We start from the raw sequence: 12,343 nt of genomic DNA on the forward strand, positions 1-12,343 counted from the left end.
ACGCTGGCGCCATGACGCGTCACCGCGTCCCCTTTCCTGGACGGCAGTGGGGTCGGGGCAGCTTTGGTGCCTCATTGCCGAGTGGCTCCGCCGTCCTTGGGGCTCTGCAGCACCCACACCAGGCCCCCGACGGTGCGTCTCAGGGCGCGACGCTTGCGGGGCTCCAGCGCCTGTGCCCCCGTTGCGGAGGGGAGCTCCAGACGCGGGGCTCTGCATTTCGGACGAGGTCGCGGTGACCGGTTGGCCCAGCGCGATTCCTCGTCTCGTTGGGAAGGGCAGCAACCGGCGACGGATCGCGGCCAGACCAGCTCCTGGGCGCCGCCGCCGCCGCCCTCCCGGGCGGAGCCCACGCGGCAGAGGCGGTGCCGCGGCGGGCGCCGGCCCGTCCCCGTGTCCAACCGGCACCGGTCCTCGCCTGCAGCACGGCCTCGGTCGAACCCCGGCGCCGAGGGGCCCTCGTGCCTTCGGGGTGACCACGCAGCACTCGCGACCGCCCCGGAGCGGAGGAGAGCGGGACGGAGGGAGGTTCGAACGCTCTGAACGTAACAACGAAGATTTTTTTATTGTTCTTCTAAAAAACCAAAACCAAACCACCCCTAAAGGTGCGCACAGCATCCGCCACACCTCCGGCGCGTCAGCGTGGGCCCCGCCGCCGCCTCCTCCTCCGAGACGTCCCGGAAAACTCAGCCCCGGAGCCCAGCTCGGGATTTAGGCGCGCGCGGTGTCGGCGGCCACGGGGGAGCGTGGCGTGGCCCACGCCGGAGCAGGCACCGGCGCCCTCGCCCCACAGCGCGGGGCGTCCGGGGGCACCGAGGGCGGTTTCTGGGCCTTTATCCCAACCGCTTCCCGAAAAGATGACAAAAATAAAGCTTTCAACCGTAGTAAAGCCACCAGGTGACAGACCATTTGATTTATATATATTTGTATGTATATATATATAGAGATATTTATATATATATAGATAGAAGTGGGTTCTTCTTCTCTCATGTAAAAATTCAAAATACAGTTTTTACTATTAACAATCTGAAGTGTCAATGTACAAATTTTTACTGCTAAGCAAAAGGAAAACGAAACCAAAGAAACAAATGAAAAAGGAACACACGGAGCAGGAGGAAATAGAGGACAAAGCCGGGCTTCGGGGCGCCCCGGGGCGCGCGCGCACGCCGCGAGCCTTGGGGATCGGGCCGCAAGGCAGAGACCACAACGGGATCCAACCCACCGGCGCCAGATCGGCAAACTTTTATTTCTCTTTTAAAAACCATCGCATCCGCCTCTCCGGGGGCGAGGAGGGAAGGGGACGGGGGTGGAGGGGGAACTCCCTTCCTCAGAAGAGCCACCCCGCCTGCACACCCGGCGAGCGCCCCGCTTCCCGGCCGGGAGGAGCGCCCCGCGGCCGCGGCCCCGCCGGCGTCGGGCACGGCTGCCGCCCCTCGGCGGGGGCGCGGACGGAACGCAAGCGTCGCGCGGCGGCCGGCCGGGCTCTCCCGCCCGCTCGCCCGAGCCGCGGCGGCGCCCGCCCAAGCCTCCGCGGCAGCTCTGGCGACGACCACGCGACGGCGGGGGCTCTCGCACGGCTCGGCCCCCCGCCGGCCCCCGAGCCGGAGGAGCGCCGGGTGGCCAGGATCTAAAGCAGATGTCGGAACACCTCAGGAAGCACACACACAAACGAAACCCTGGCAGTGCCGGGGAAGCGAACGTGAACCGGAGGGTGCGCGGAGCTGTCGATGTCTGTGCGAAGCGAGGAGGCTGGCGCTGGGTTTCCCTTTAGTGCGGATCTTTTCTCTTCCTCTTCCGCCGCGCCCTCGGCCTTAGGATATCGCAGGGTCCTTGGGTTTGGACGGCTCAGTCCCCGCCAGGAGGGAGATGGTGGGATCTTCCGAGTACTCGTCTCCGTCCGCGAAATACGGCCCTTCCCCCAGCTCAAAGAATATCGGCAGGTCTCCGCTCCCCACGTCGACGGCGCTGGAGTCCACCAGGAAGAGGGGCTGGGCCGTGTAGTGCACCAGCTGCTTTCCTGCAAGGAGAGAGGGTGCGCGAGGGTCGCGCCCGCGGGGCGGCCGGGCCGGCGAGCCCAGCGCCGGGCAGAGGAGCGGGAGCGGCAAGGTTTCGCCCCGGGAACCGCCCACGGCGACCGCTTCCCCGCGACTCGCACGGAGACGCGCTGCTCGCCGCGCCGGGGGTACGAAGGCGCTTCAGCCGGTGCCGCGGCCTCTCGCCCCGTCCCCGGCTCCCGCCGCTTCGCTCCCTGCCGCCAGGCACCTCCGCGCGGAGACCCCCCGCCACGCCTCCTCTCTTCCGCGCCCCCCAGCCTCGGCTCCCGCAGCCAAACAGGCTCTTCGGGAGGAGAAAGGGCTTCGCCACAGCCTCGCTTCTCGCGCCGCCGCGCCGCCGAAGGCCGAGACGGCCGCCCGGTACCTGTGTCTGCCGTGCTGGCCTCGCTCTCCGTAGGTTTCTGCTGTTCCTGGGACGAAAGGAGATCCTGAATCTGCAGGGAGAAAAGTCGGGTCGGTGAGCGCGCTGCGAGGGCCGGGCGTGCGTGGGTCCTCCCGGGGACCGGCCCAACGCACGCGCCGCGCAAAGCGAGCCGTGGCGTACGGTCTCGAAGCCGCACCGCGGCAGAGAGAGACCTCCTCGGAGGCTTACGAGGCTGTTGGCGAGCCCGCGCGGCCCCGGACGCGACCGATCGGGCAGAACGCGACCCCCGGGCCAAACCCGCTCCCGCAGACCCTCCCTCCCAGACGCAGGGGTCCTGCGCTGGCAACGCTCCCTTTGATCGCCGCGTGAAGCTTCTCTGCATCTCGGGATCCGAACCCCAGGGAAAGCCTTCGGGGCGGCTTTGTAACCAGCCGTTTCATTATTATTTTTAAATGTATTTTTATTTCTTGAAAGCCCTCCTGCCACCCAAGCACCCGAGAGCTGCGGGTCCCGGCGCGCCGCCAGAGCGAGCCGGGCCGTGGCTGGGGCCGCGGTCCCGTTTCACACCCCTCTGCCACGGGCGCGGCTGCGCTGCAAAGGCCGAGACGCGAGCGTTAATAGGGAGAAAAACTCTGGAAGTGGGAGAAAGCTCTGCCCCGCGAGAAGCTGAGCTGACGGCGGCTGGGGAGCCGGCGCCGAGCCTGCTAAGCCCAGGGCGCTGAGCCGAGAGCGGGGCTCGGCACCGGCGCCACGGGGAGGACGTCGCCTGCGCAGGGACGCTCCCGCGGGACGACCTTCCCCCTCGGGATTTACGCTCCGCTAAGAAGCGGCTGCTCCTCGCAGCAACTGCTGCCGCGGAAAAGTCGCCTCAGCAAGCTCGGAGGCGCGCGGCCAGCGCCTCTCGCGACCGCTCAGCCAACCGCCGCTGCGTACGAGCGGACGGCTCGCGAGCACGCAGGTCTTCCCAGACCGTCTGGCCACAAGTTGGGAATGCCGCGGCAGAACCTACGGCCGGCACGGGGGGTTTGTAGCGTGAGGGCTGGGTGAAGACGAAGCCCAACAAAACAGCCAACGTTAGAGAGAAGAGAAAAATAATTAGGCAAGCGCCGCTGATCCACGCGCTACCTGCGCCGAAGAGCTAAGCCGTGATTTTCAAGGGACACCAGTTCAGACTCCTTCAGTGAACCCTGCGGCCGGATCTTCCGCGGCGTGACCCTCAGCTCAAGGACACGAAGTCCTTCCTTTCTGAATTGCTGGATCCGCGCTGCCCGCGTTCCGCCCGCAGGCCCCGCCGACGCCTCGCCCCGCTCTGCGGGCTCTGCCCGGTGCAGCCGAGCCGCCCTCGCTCGGGAACTGGGTTCATCGGCTTGCGGCGCGGGCGATCGTCCGCGGACGCGTAGAACCGGACTCCGCACCTCCGCCCTTCCCCCGGCGGCGCTTTCTCCCTGCAAACGTGCCAAGGACTCGGCCGGCCGTCGGGCGCCCGCGCCACGCACCGGGCAGCGGGAAGGAGCAAACCGGTGGAGAGACGCCCAGCGAGACGTGCGCCAGCGGCGCCGCGGAACGGTGAACCGCGACCCCCGGTCTGCATCGCACCCCCCGTGCCAGGCGGGGTACGGCGTACCCCAGGGGAGCTCCCGCGGACGTTTCGCTTAGGGAAAAGCCACGGGGGCTCGCAGGGCGTGCTCTGGAGAGGGACGCGGCGCTGCCCGTGCTCTCCCTGCTCCGGAACGCCGGCGTTAACGCCTTCCGCGCAGCCGCCCCAGGGGCGTACGCTGCGTCGCCCGCGGGCCCGCGAGGCCCCCAGCAAAGAGACTACGATTGGGCTTTCCTGTTTCGCAAAAGCTTTCAAGATGTTTCCTGTTCTGCGCTGGGGGAAAAAATACAAGATCCCTTTGTGCTTTTTCTGGGTAAAAAAATAAAGCGTGGGGGAAAGAAGGGGTTAGAGAGTAGCCCAGGGTCTCCTGCTCGCTGCACCAAGCGGACCGGGAGACCCCCGCCCGGTCCGACCCGCAGCAGGCTCCCGCTCCGGCACGCACGGCAGCGTCCGAGCGGTGACTGTCTTGGTCCCCCTCCCAGTTCTCCTCACGAGCTGTTCCGCCCTGTGCAAACACCGAAGCACGTCCCAGGGCGGAACCGGGCCGGCGCCGCAGCCCCGGAGCGGGAGCACGCAGGCAGCCGGCAGAACGCCGGGGCTCCCGGCGCCGCTCGGAACCGGGCCAGGGAGAAGGACTTGGCTCTGCCCCAGCCCGGGAGCACTCCCGTCATCGGGCTGCTGGCTCCCGGGGGGCCTGGGACGCTCCGGTTCTGACCGCAACTCCCGCCCTGCTGCTCCAAGCGCCTTCTCAGTGCAGCCAGGAGACGCCATGTTTGACTAATCACCGTTAACTGATGAAAAAAATCATTTTATCAAGCAACACCGGTTTTTGCAAGCGGAGTCTGTATCAGTGCCGTGCACGGTGTTCAGCGCCGACGATACGCAAGTCAATAAAATAAGTAAGACAGCACACGATGGAGCTTGCCTTGAGAAAACCTCCTGACAATTTACGAAAGTCTAAAGGAGGGTTTATGGAAACCACATGCAGCTCTCCAGGCTTCAGTGCACCTCCGCGTTCAGGGGGCAGAGCTCACACGAGAGATGGAAGTCTCAGCACCTAATTAACCGAGTATGACCGATGAAGTAGCCCCGCGCTCTGTACGAGCCGCTCAGAGAAAGCCGCGGCGCTAATTGAATTATATGCCCCCGGTGGCTCCCCACGCCTGCGCGGGGCTCCGCGTTCCTCCTCTCTCCCACGTCCCCTCCCTTCGGCCGGGGCTGGCCCGGACGCTCTTCAGAGCCTGTCAGAGCCTTCCTTTAATCACGCGGAGCAGCTGCTGCAGAGCAGCAGGACACACTTCGTTCTGGCAGCTGCGTGTGCACGGAGGGGTTTTTAACAGCTACTCACACTGGCAAGGCTGCTGTCCAGGTCGGGAAGGTTCATGTCTGTAACCGTCATTGAAGGGCTAAACAGCTGCCAAAGGAAAGAGCGATTAGTGTGGGGAAAGCCAGCAAACCCAGGCGCGCTGTGGAAATCCATGGCTGACGCTACCGTGGCCCAGCCGCCGCCGCGAGCCACACGCGCACGGCACTGCGAGGCGCAGCCGGGGCCCGGCTCCTGGAAGGACAGGCGGGAGGGAGGAGATACTCACGTCTAATAGCGCGCTCGTGTCGACGCTGAAGCCGTGCGTGGTCAGCATCGTCTGAAGGTTGTCCAGGTTGGAATCGATGGTGTCCAGATGGTCATTGAGTTCATTCCTGTGCAAAAGAAAGAGGAGGGCAGGCGACCTGAGAGAAGCCTCTCCCGGGACTTTATCCGCCCGAGGACCGCAGCCCGCCTACAACCCGCGCGGGAGCGCGGGGCTGGCAGCCCTGGCTCGGCACGGACACCAGCTCCCGCGGCCGGCGAGCTGGGGGGTTCTGCTCTAACGCCGCAGCCACGCGCTCTCCCTCTGGCCTGAGCCCGGAGACACCGCCGGGACCCTTCCTCCCAAGAGGTCCGAGGGCGAGCAACCCAGGCGGGCGAGACTGGGCGACTGCTTACGAACCCCAGGGCTCCCGCAAGCCATTTAGGTTCTGTCGTCAGGGTCTCGGTAACCACCGACACCGCGGGCTGGCAGGGATCTCGGTGCAGCTGCAGTTTCTAGTAACAACGGCGAGAACTAAAGCTGCTTCCGTGTACCTGGGGAAACAAACCTTCCCACTGCATCCCGACCTGCGTGCGTCCCTGCACGGCTCCCGGCGGCACCCAGAGCGTACGCCTGCATGGCGGGGCACGGGGGGAGAAGCACCAAGCTCTGCGTAAACCCCGGCTCGCTCGCTGGCGGGCGGCGAGTCCCGGCGGAGGGCTGACAGCGTGACCTCAGCTCAGCTAACTCTGCCGCCGGGCGCTGGTATCCGGCCAACGCCGGGCTCCCTCCACGGCCACGCGGGAAGCGGACGCTGTGCTGGGGCGGACGGCGCCGAGGTGCCAGCCCCACCAGCCAGGCCATGGGATGAGCCAGGCCAGCGCCGCGGACATGGCTCGCGGGGTCCCTCCGCAGACCGAGGTGGGCGGCAGGGCACAAGCAACCCCGGCAAAGGTTGTTTTTAGCGGGCTCGGACCGAGGACCGCGAGGCCGTGCTGCAGAGAACGGCTGCCCGGATCGCAGGAGGACAGCGAGGGCTGCCCAGGTGACGGCGAGGCGGGGAAGCGACCCCGCACCCTTACGCTCCAGAGCCGCGGCGCTCGTGGCGTTTGTACTCACGGTGCTTCAGAATAACAGCAGAAAGCGGATGACACAAACCTCCTGGTGCTACCACAGAGCCTACAAGGGCCTCCGAAGAGCACTTGCAGGGAAACGGCAGGTTCGTTAGTAGCCCGGGGCCTGACCCATGGCCCCCCCGAAACCTGGCAACGTTAGCAGTAGCTGGCTCAGTTTATCGCCCGGTCGTCGTTTCTGGCGCGGCCTCGCGCGCGATCCGCCGCGTTCTCTCTCCTAGAAAGGCTCTTTCTGGCTACCGAAGGGGCTCAAAAAAGGTCCGGCGGCGTCGGTCCCGCAGAGGGAGACCCAGCCCTGGCAGCTGAGGAGGAGGATGCCAGAGCAGCGAGGCAGACGGGCACGAGCACAAGGCAAGCGGCCGAGCTGCGGTTTCCAGCCTCGTGTGAACCTCCCCCGCTCGCCGCTGCCGAGCTTTTGCGTTCTCTCATCCGACAGCAGCACCGCGAAGGCTGCGAAACCAAGACTATTTTGTCGTTGCTGCAGAGAAACGAAAAGCGGCCGCAAGGTCAGGCCGCAGCTCGGCAAGGCTAGCAGCGGAAACCAGCATCCCGCCAGAGCAACGAACATCCTCATGCTGGGAATACTGCGCCCGGGGCCGCAGGAAAGCCGGCCGCAGGCGCAGCCCGTGAGCACGTTCCTGCCTGGCCTCGCCCGTGCACGCGAGCGGGAGCCGCGGAGATCGGTAGCTCTGTTTTGGAGCCGAGATCCATGAACGCACCGCCAACAAATCCCTTATCCAGGTTCCTGCTTTTGAGGGACTTCCGAAGGCCTCGCCGCACAGCACCTGAAACGCTCCGACAGATCCAAGGTACGTCGCGCGGCCGGGAATGTCCGGCGGTGTGGATGGAGCAGTCCCAGCCACGGCGTCACTGCGAACCCCACCGGTGACAAGCCGGTCCTTCCACCCCTGAGGGGACGGAGTCCGAGCGGGGGGATGATCTGGATCACGCGAAAAGCGACGCTGGCGTTCGGCTACCAACGAACTCCAGACCTTCGAAGCCCGTCTCGCCGCAGGGCCCGCTCTGCTGCGCTGAGCTGCCTCCCAGCCCGGGCCGGGGCCGCCGCCGGAAAATGCCCAGCGAGCGGACGGGCAGGGGCAGCGCGATCCGCCGGACCGATGCAGCTCTCCTTGACTTCCTACGCGCGTTGTGGGTCGAAGCAAGAGGAGCCGGCGTCTCCAGGAGAGATCAGAGGTTGCTGCAGAAGGGGACGCGGGGGCCTGGGGGCTCCAGAGGTCTGCGCGTCTGTCCCTAAAGCCCGACAGCCCCGACGGAGCAGCCTGAGCCACGCGTGCCGGCGAGGGAGGCCGGCAGCTCTCCGTTCCCCGAGACAGGCCAGGCTCCCAACGCGAGGAGCCCGCCTCCAGCGCCGAGAGATCAATGCCTTCCCTCCAAAGCCGACGCTCCAGCAAAAGTTTGCCTTCCTGCCACCCAGGGCCCGCGGAAGAGCCGGACACGCGTTCTGGGAACGGCGGAGCCAGCAGCGGCACGTGCTGCAGCGCCTGCTGCCCCCCCCAGCGCCGGGGAGCTCGAGGGTCCCACCGAATCGCTGTGTCCCACCTAACCTGCGTCAGGTCCCACCAAGTAACAGCAAACTCCCTGGAAAGCGTGATTTCAAAGGGATCGATGATGCCGACGCAGAAGAACTTTGCCTGTCCCCCGGCACGCGGACGCGCAGGGAAAGGGGGACTGGAAAGATTCGGGAGGTGAGGAATAACCCTGCCCTAAGCGCACGCCCTGGCTCTGCTTTCCCGTCACGCCGACCGCCCCGTCCCCACACTCGGCGCACCTTCGCGGCAAGCTCCCCGGGTCTCGCTCCGCGTTCCGGCTGCCAGCCGCCTCGCAAGAATAACAAACCCCGGCTACGCGGCGCGCCCCGCTCCAGCGCCGCTTCCTCGCTCCCGGGGCGGCCGCGCCGAGCACGGGCTCTCGCGAGACGCTCGCCGTCCCAGTTTCCACCTGATGAAGTGATGACAGCCAGCCTGCCGGCGCGGTCTCGCTCTGTGTGGGCTGTTTTACAGTCTGAGAAGGAGCTATGTGAAAATAGCACCTTCTTCCTCAACAGATCCGCCCTCCGTGGCTCTGCCTCTCCTCCCAGCAGAAAGCCGTCTTTCAAACCGGCGCCGCGGTGGCCCTGGGCGAGCGAGCCCGGGCTCGCTGTGCCAAGCCCACCGCCAGGGAAGCCCCGACCGTGCGACCCTTGCCGTGACTGATGGCGGCGGCAGAAAGCAGGCGACCTGCCTCGCCCTCCGCTGGGAACCGGCTGAGCTGGCAGTCAGGAGCAGCAGCTTTTATCGGGGAAAAGGCACGTTTTGATACGGACGCCGGTGAGAGAACTCCATCTGCCAGTCCCCTGCGATGCCTCCAGCGGTGCCCGCAAGCCCAGCACCGCTGCCCGCGCCAGCCTGATCCACGGCCACGAGGAGAACGCCCTTCCCGGGAAGGGCCCGGAGCTCCTGAGCTCACGCAGGTTCTCAGGTCCCCACCAGGCACAGCCAGCGCGTTAGCCGGGAGCAGCTCGCGGCGTCACCAGCCTGGCTCCCCGCCCGGGCAGAGCCGCCCGTCCCTTCGGCTCCGCACCCCGGCGAGCACAGGCTGCTGCCTGTGTCCCAGAAACAACCGGCCGGGCACCAGACACCCCCAGGTGACAAGCAAGCCCCAGTCCCCCGAATCGGAAGCACTGAAGATGCAGGGAGCTGTTTTTCTTCCCTCTATTCCTTTCCTTTCCAACCGCTGCATTTTCTGAAAGCAAGACGACAGAGCAGCTTTGCAACGATTACCACGTTCGCGCAGGGAAAAAGCAGCGCCCTGGACCCTGCTCCCTCTCCAGGCCGCCACGCTGCGTCCATACCCGGGAAACGGGCGCGGGACGGCAGGGCCCAGGTCCCGCCAGCCTGCGAGCCACCCCCAGAGCGGCGAGCGACGGTCCCCGCAACGGCCACCTCTGACCTAACCCTTGAGGGGGAGGCGAGACACCAACTTAGAAACGCGTTTTAGCTCAAGGCATATCCCATTTGTCTTTCGCGTTATTCTGTGCATTAGCGAGAAGTATTTAAGGGCAACTTTACCGACAGTTTTTTCCTCGGCTTCTGTGGGAGACAGGATTTTGCCCTGATCCGGGATGATTTTTATTATGGAAAAGCTTTATTAGAGCAGCGTCTCGGTGCGCAGTCGGGTTTGCAGCGGGACGTTTCATTGTTCCGTCATTACCAGAAAATGCATCAGAAAAGCCGCTGCAGCCCTGAGCTCCCATCGCCTTCCAACGCAGCGCTTTGTTACCGAGGCGTGCGAGTTTTGCGCTGGCAAGAGATACCACACCAGCAGCTCCCAGGGCTGAGGTTTCCATTTATCAAAACCAGGTACAGCACGGACAACGGCAGAGCAGGCTCCCCCCCTTCCCCTGCCAAGACCACCTAAAAAGATGAGAAGCAGTTTCGCCCCCACCGGCCGCTCCGTGTTTTCAGTCGCTGCGTCGAGCTGGCCAAGACGGCCGCCCCTCGGCGCCAGTTTTCAGAGCGAGCTTCCCCGTCGCTCGCAGGGGACCCGGCTGCAGTGCCCGGCAGCTCCCGCGCCGCGCAGCGCTGCCCTGCCCTCCCGCCCGCAACTGCGCCGCGCCTGCGGAGAGCGGCTCTCGAAACGCTAACCCCTGCTGTCATCTGCAACGGAGTGAGGAGAGGAGGAACCGGGGCAAAGACGGGTGACCTCGGCCATCTGCGAAGCGACAGTCGAACTGAAGAATGCGAGCGGAAGAGGATACTAGATTCAAAAGACTCGCAGCCAGGCACTTTCAGGAACGAAATGCTTGTTACGTTCAAAGAACAGTTAATCGACCGTGCTGCTGCGCTTCAGGCGGCGTGGAACGCGCTGCGGTCACGGCACTGCAGCGCTGGCGAAGCGGGCAAGCGGTTTCCGGCTGGTGAAATTGTTAGTGACAACAAAAAACCAAACACGAAAGCACACGGTCCTGCAGAAGCAAGCCAGGGCGAAGCCAAGCGCAGTTAAGACGCTCCTCAGCAAGACAAACTACTTCCGCTGTGCGTCTGCTCACGTCAGCTTCGGCAGGGCGGCACTGCGGCGGGGACCGCAGCCGCTCGCCCCGCGAACAGGGCGCCGGAGCTCCGGGAGAACACAGGCACCGGCACCCAAGGCTTCGTTGAGACAGACGCGGCCCGCTGCTCCGCGTAACATATACATCGTGTTAATAATGCGGGCGTCAATGCTTCTCAGCACAGAGTGGGCTTTGGCCCCCGGAGAGGGGCTCCCGGGGGTCCCCAGGTGGGTGGGGGATGATGTTTGGGCAACACTGTCAAGCGTTTCCGTGCAAACATTCCCTTTTATCGCCTGGGTCTCGGAACCGCCACCTGCAGCTGAAATGCCGTTGGTCACACGAAGGTAATTCTCCGTTCAAATGAAATTCCCTCGGACGAAGGACGTCTTGTAGGTGGAACAACAGCCCGCGTGGCTCACAAAGAGGCCCTGCACGCCGTGGCCGGCACTCTTACGGGCTGCTCTTCTCCAATAAATCTGGGAACAACTGAAACGTGCTTCGTGTGATGAAAAACAGGTACTGCTGAGACTCCGTGGCAGGCTGTCGGTGCCGGGGTCAAGCAAGTGACGCTTGGACACCCCCGGCATACTGTAAAGTCACCCACCATCAGTAAACGCTTCCCTCGTTGCCCGCTTCTCAATACAATGAGCAAACTCCTGGGAATTTCACAGGAGCCGCCGAGAAAGGGTGCCACGCGGCGTCACGTCCTCGCCGCGGCGCGCACAGCGCACCAGGACACGCATCTCGTCCGGCTCCAAAGCCTGAGGAGCTCTGACCCCGGCACGGGGCACAGCGAGAGGCCGCGTGCCTTGGCACGGGGCGCTGAGGAGACTGACGCAGGGTCTGACATGCTCCGGGGACGTGGCGAGCGCCGCGCTCCCTGTTAAAAGGGCTCACTGCCAGCGCTCCAGTCAGCGCATCAGACCTCCTGCCTGCCCGGGATCTCGGTGCAATTCGTGCTCCACTTCCCGCTGGGCACCTACGACCGTCGGGTGGTTTAGAATCACCGAATCAGGGAACAGTTTGGGCTGGAAGGGATCTTTCAAGCTCACCCAGTCCAACCCGCACCATGAGCAGGGACGTCCCCAACCAGAGCAGGGTGCTCAGAGCCCCGTCCAGCCTGACCTGGGATGTGCCCAGGGACGGGGCATCCACCACCTCTCTGGGCAGCCTGGGACGGGGGTTCACCACCCTCAGTGTGAAACATTTCTGCCTTAGATCTAGTCGAAATCTGCCCTTTTAAACTAAAAGTTTAAAACCGTTACCCCTTGTCCTGTCGCTACAGGTCCTGCTAAAAGCCCCGTCCCCACCTTTCTCCCCAGCCCCTCTCAGCCCTGGCACTTGCCGGAAGGTCTCCCCGGAGCCCTCCCCGGCTGCTCTGCTCAAGCAGACGCAGGGTAGCTCCAGTGACATCGGGCAAGGGGCCGCGGCCTCGGCCGGCTGGGAATACTGACCTCCTTCTCCGAGTTTATATTCCTCTGACACAACAGGACACACAGAGGTCAGTAACGCCCGCGAACAACGCTGCACGCGGAGACGCTGGGGCGCAGAGCTAACGCCACGGAGAGAGGAGCGGAGGCTG

General features: G+C 64.9%; 1 protein-coding gene across 1 annotated transcript in view; it reads right to left on the minus strand.

The window, feature by feature from the left end:
• Positions 1-1,808: 1,808 nt before the first annotated feature.
• Positions 1,809-12,343, minus strand: part of HSF1 (heat shock transcription factor 1) — a gene marked incomplete at its 3' end in the record, with an annotated part of 69,793 nt that continues 59,258 nt past the window's right edge. The window contains exons 10-13 of the mRNA XM_082014555.1: positions 5,605-5,710; positions 5,361-5,426; positions 2,416-2,485; positions 1,809-2,014 (exon numbers count right to left, since the gene is read on the minus strand). Coding sequence (XP_081870681.1) covers positions 1,809-2,014; positions 2,416-2,485; positions 5,361-5,426; positions 5,605-5,710 — 448 coding nt within the window. The remainder of the gene's footprint in view (positions 2,015-2,415; positions 2,486-5,360; positions 5,427-5,604; positions 5,711-12,343) is intronic.

Source organism: Phaethon aethereus, assembly GCF_964289735.1.
Source record: "Phaethon aethereus genome assembly, chromosome: 2".
Lineage (NCBI taxonomy): Eukaryota > Metazoa > Chordata > Aves > Phaethontiformes > Phaethontidae > Phaethon > Phaethon aethereus.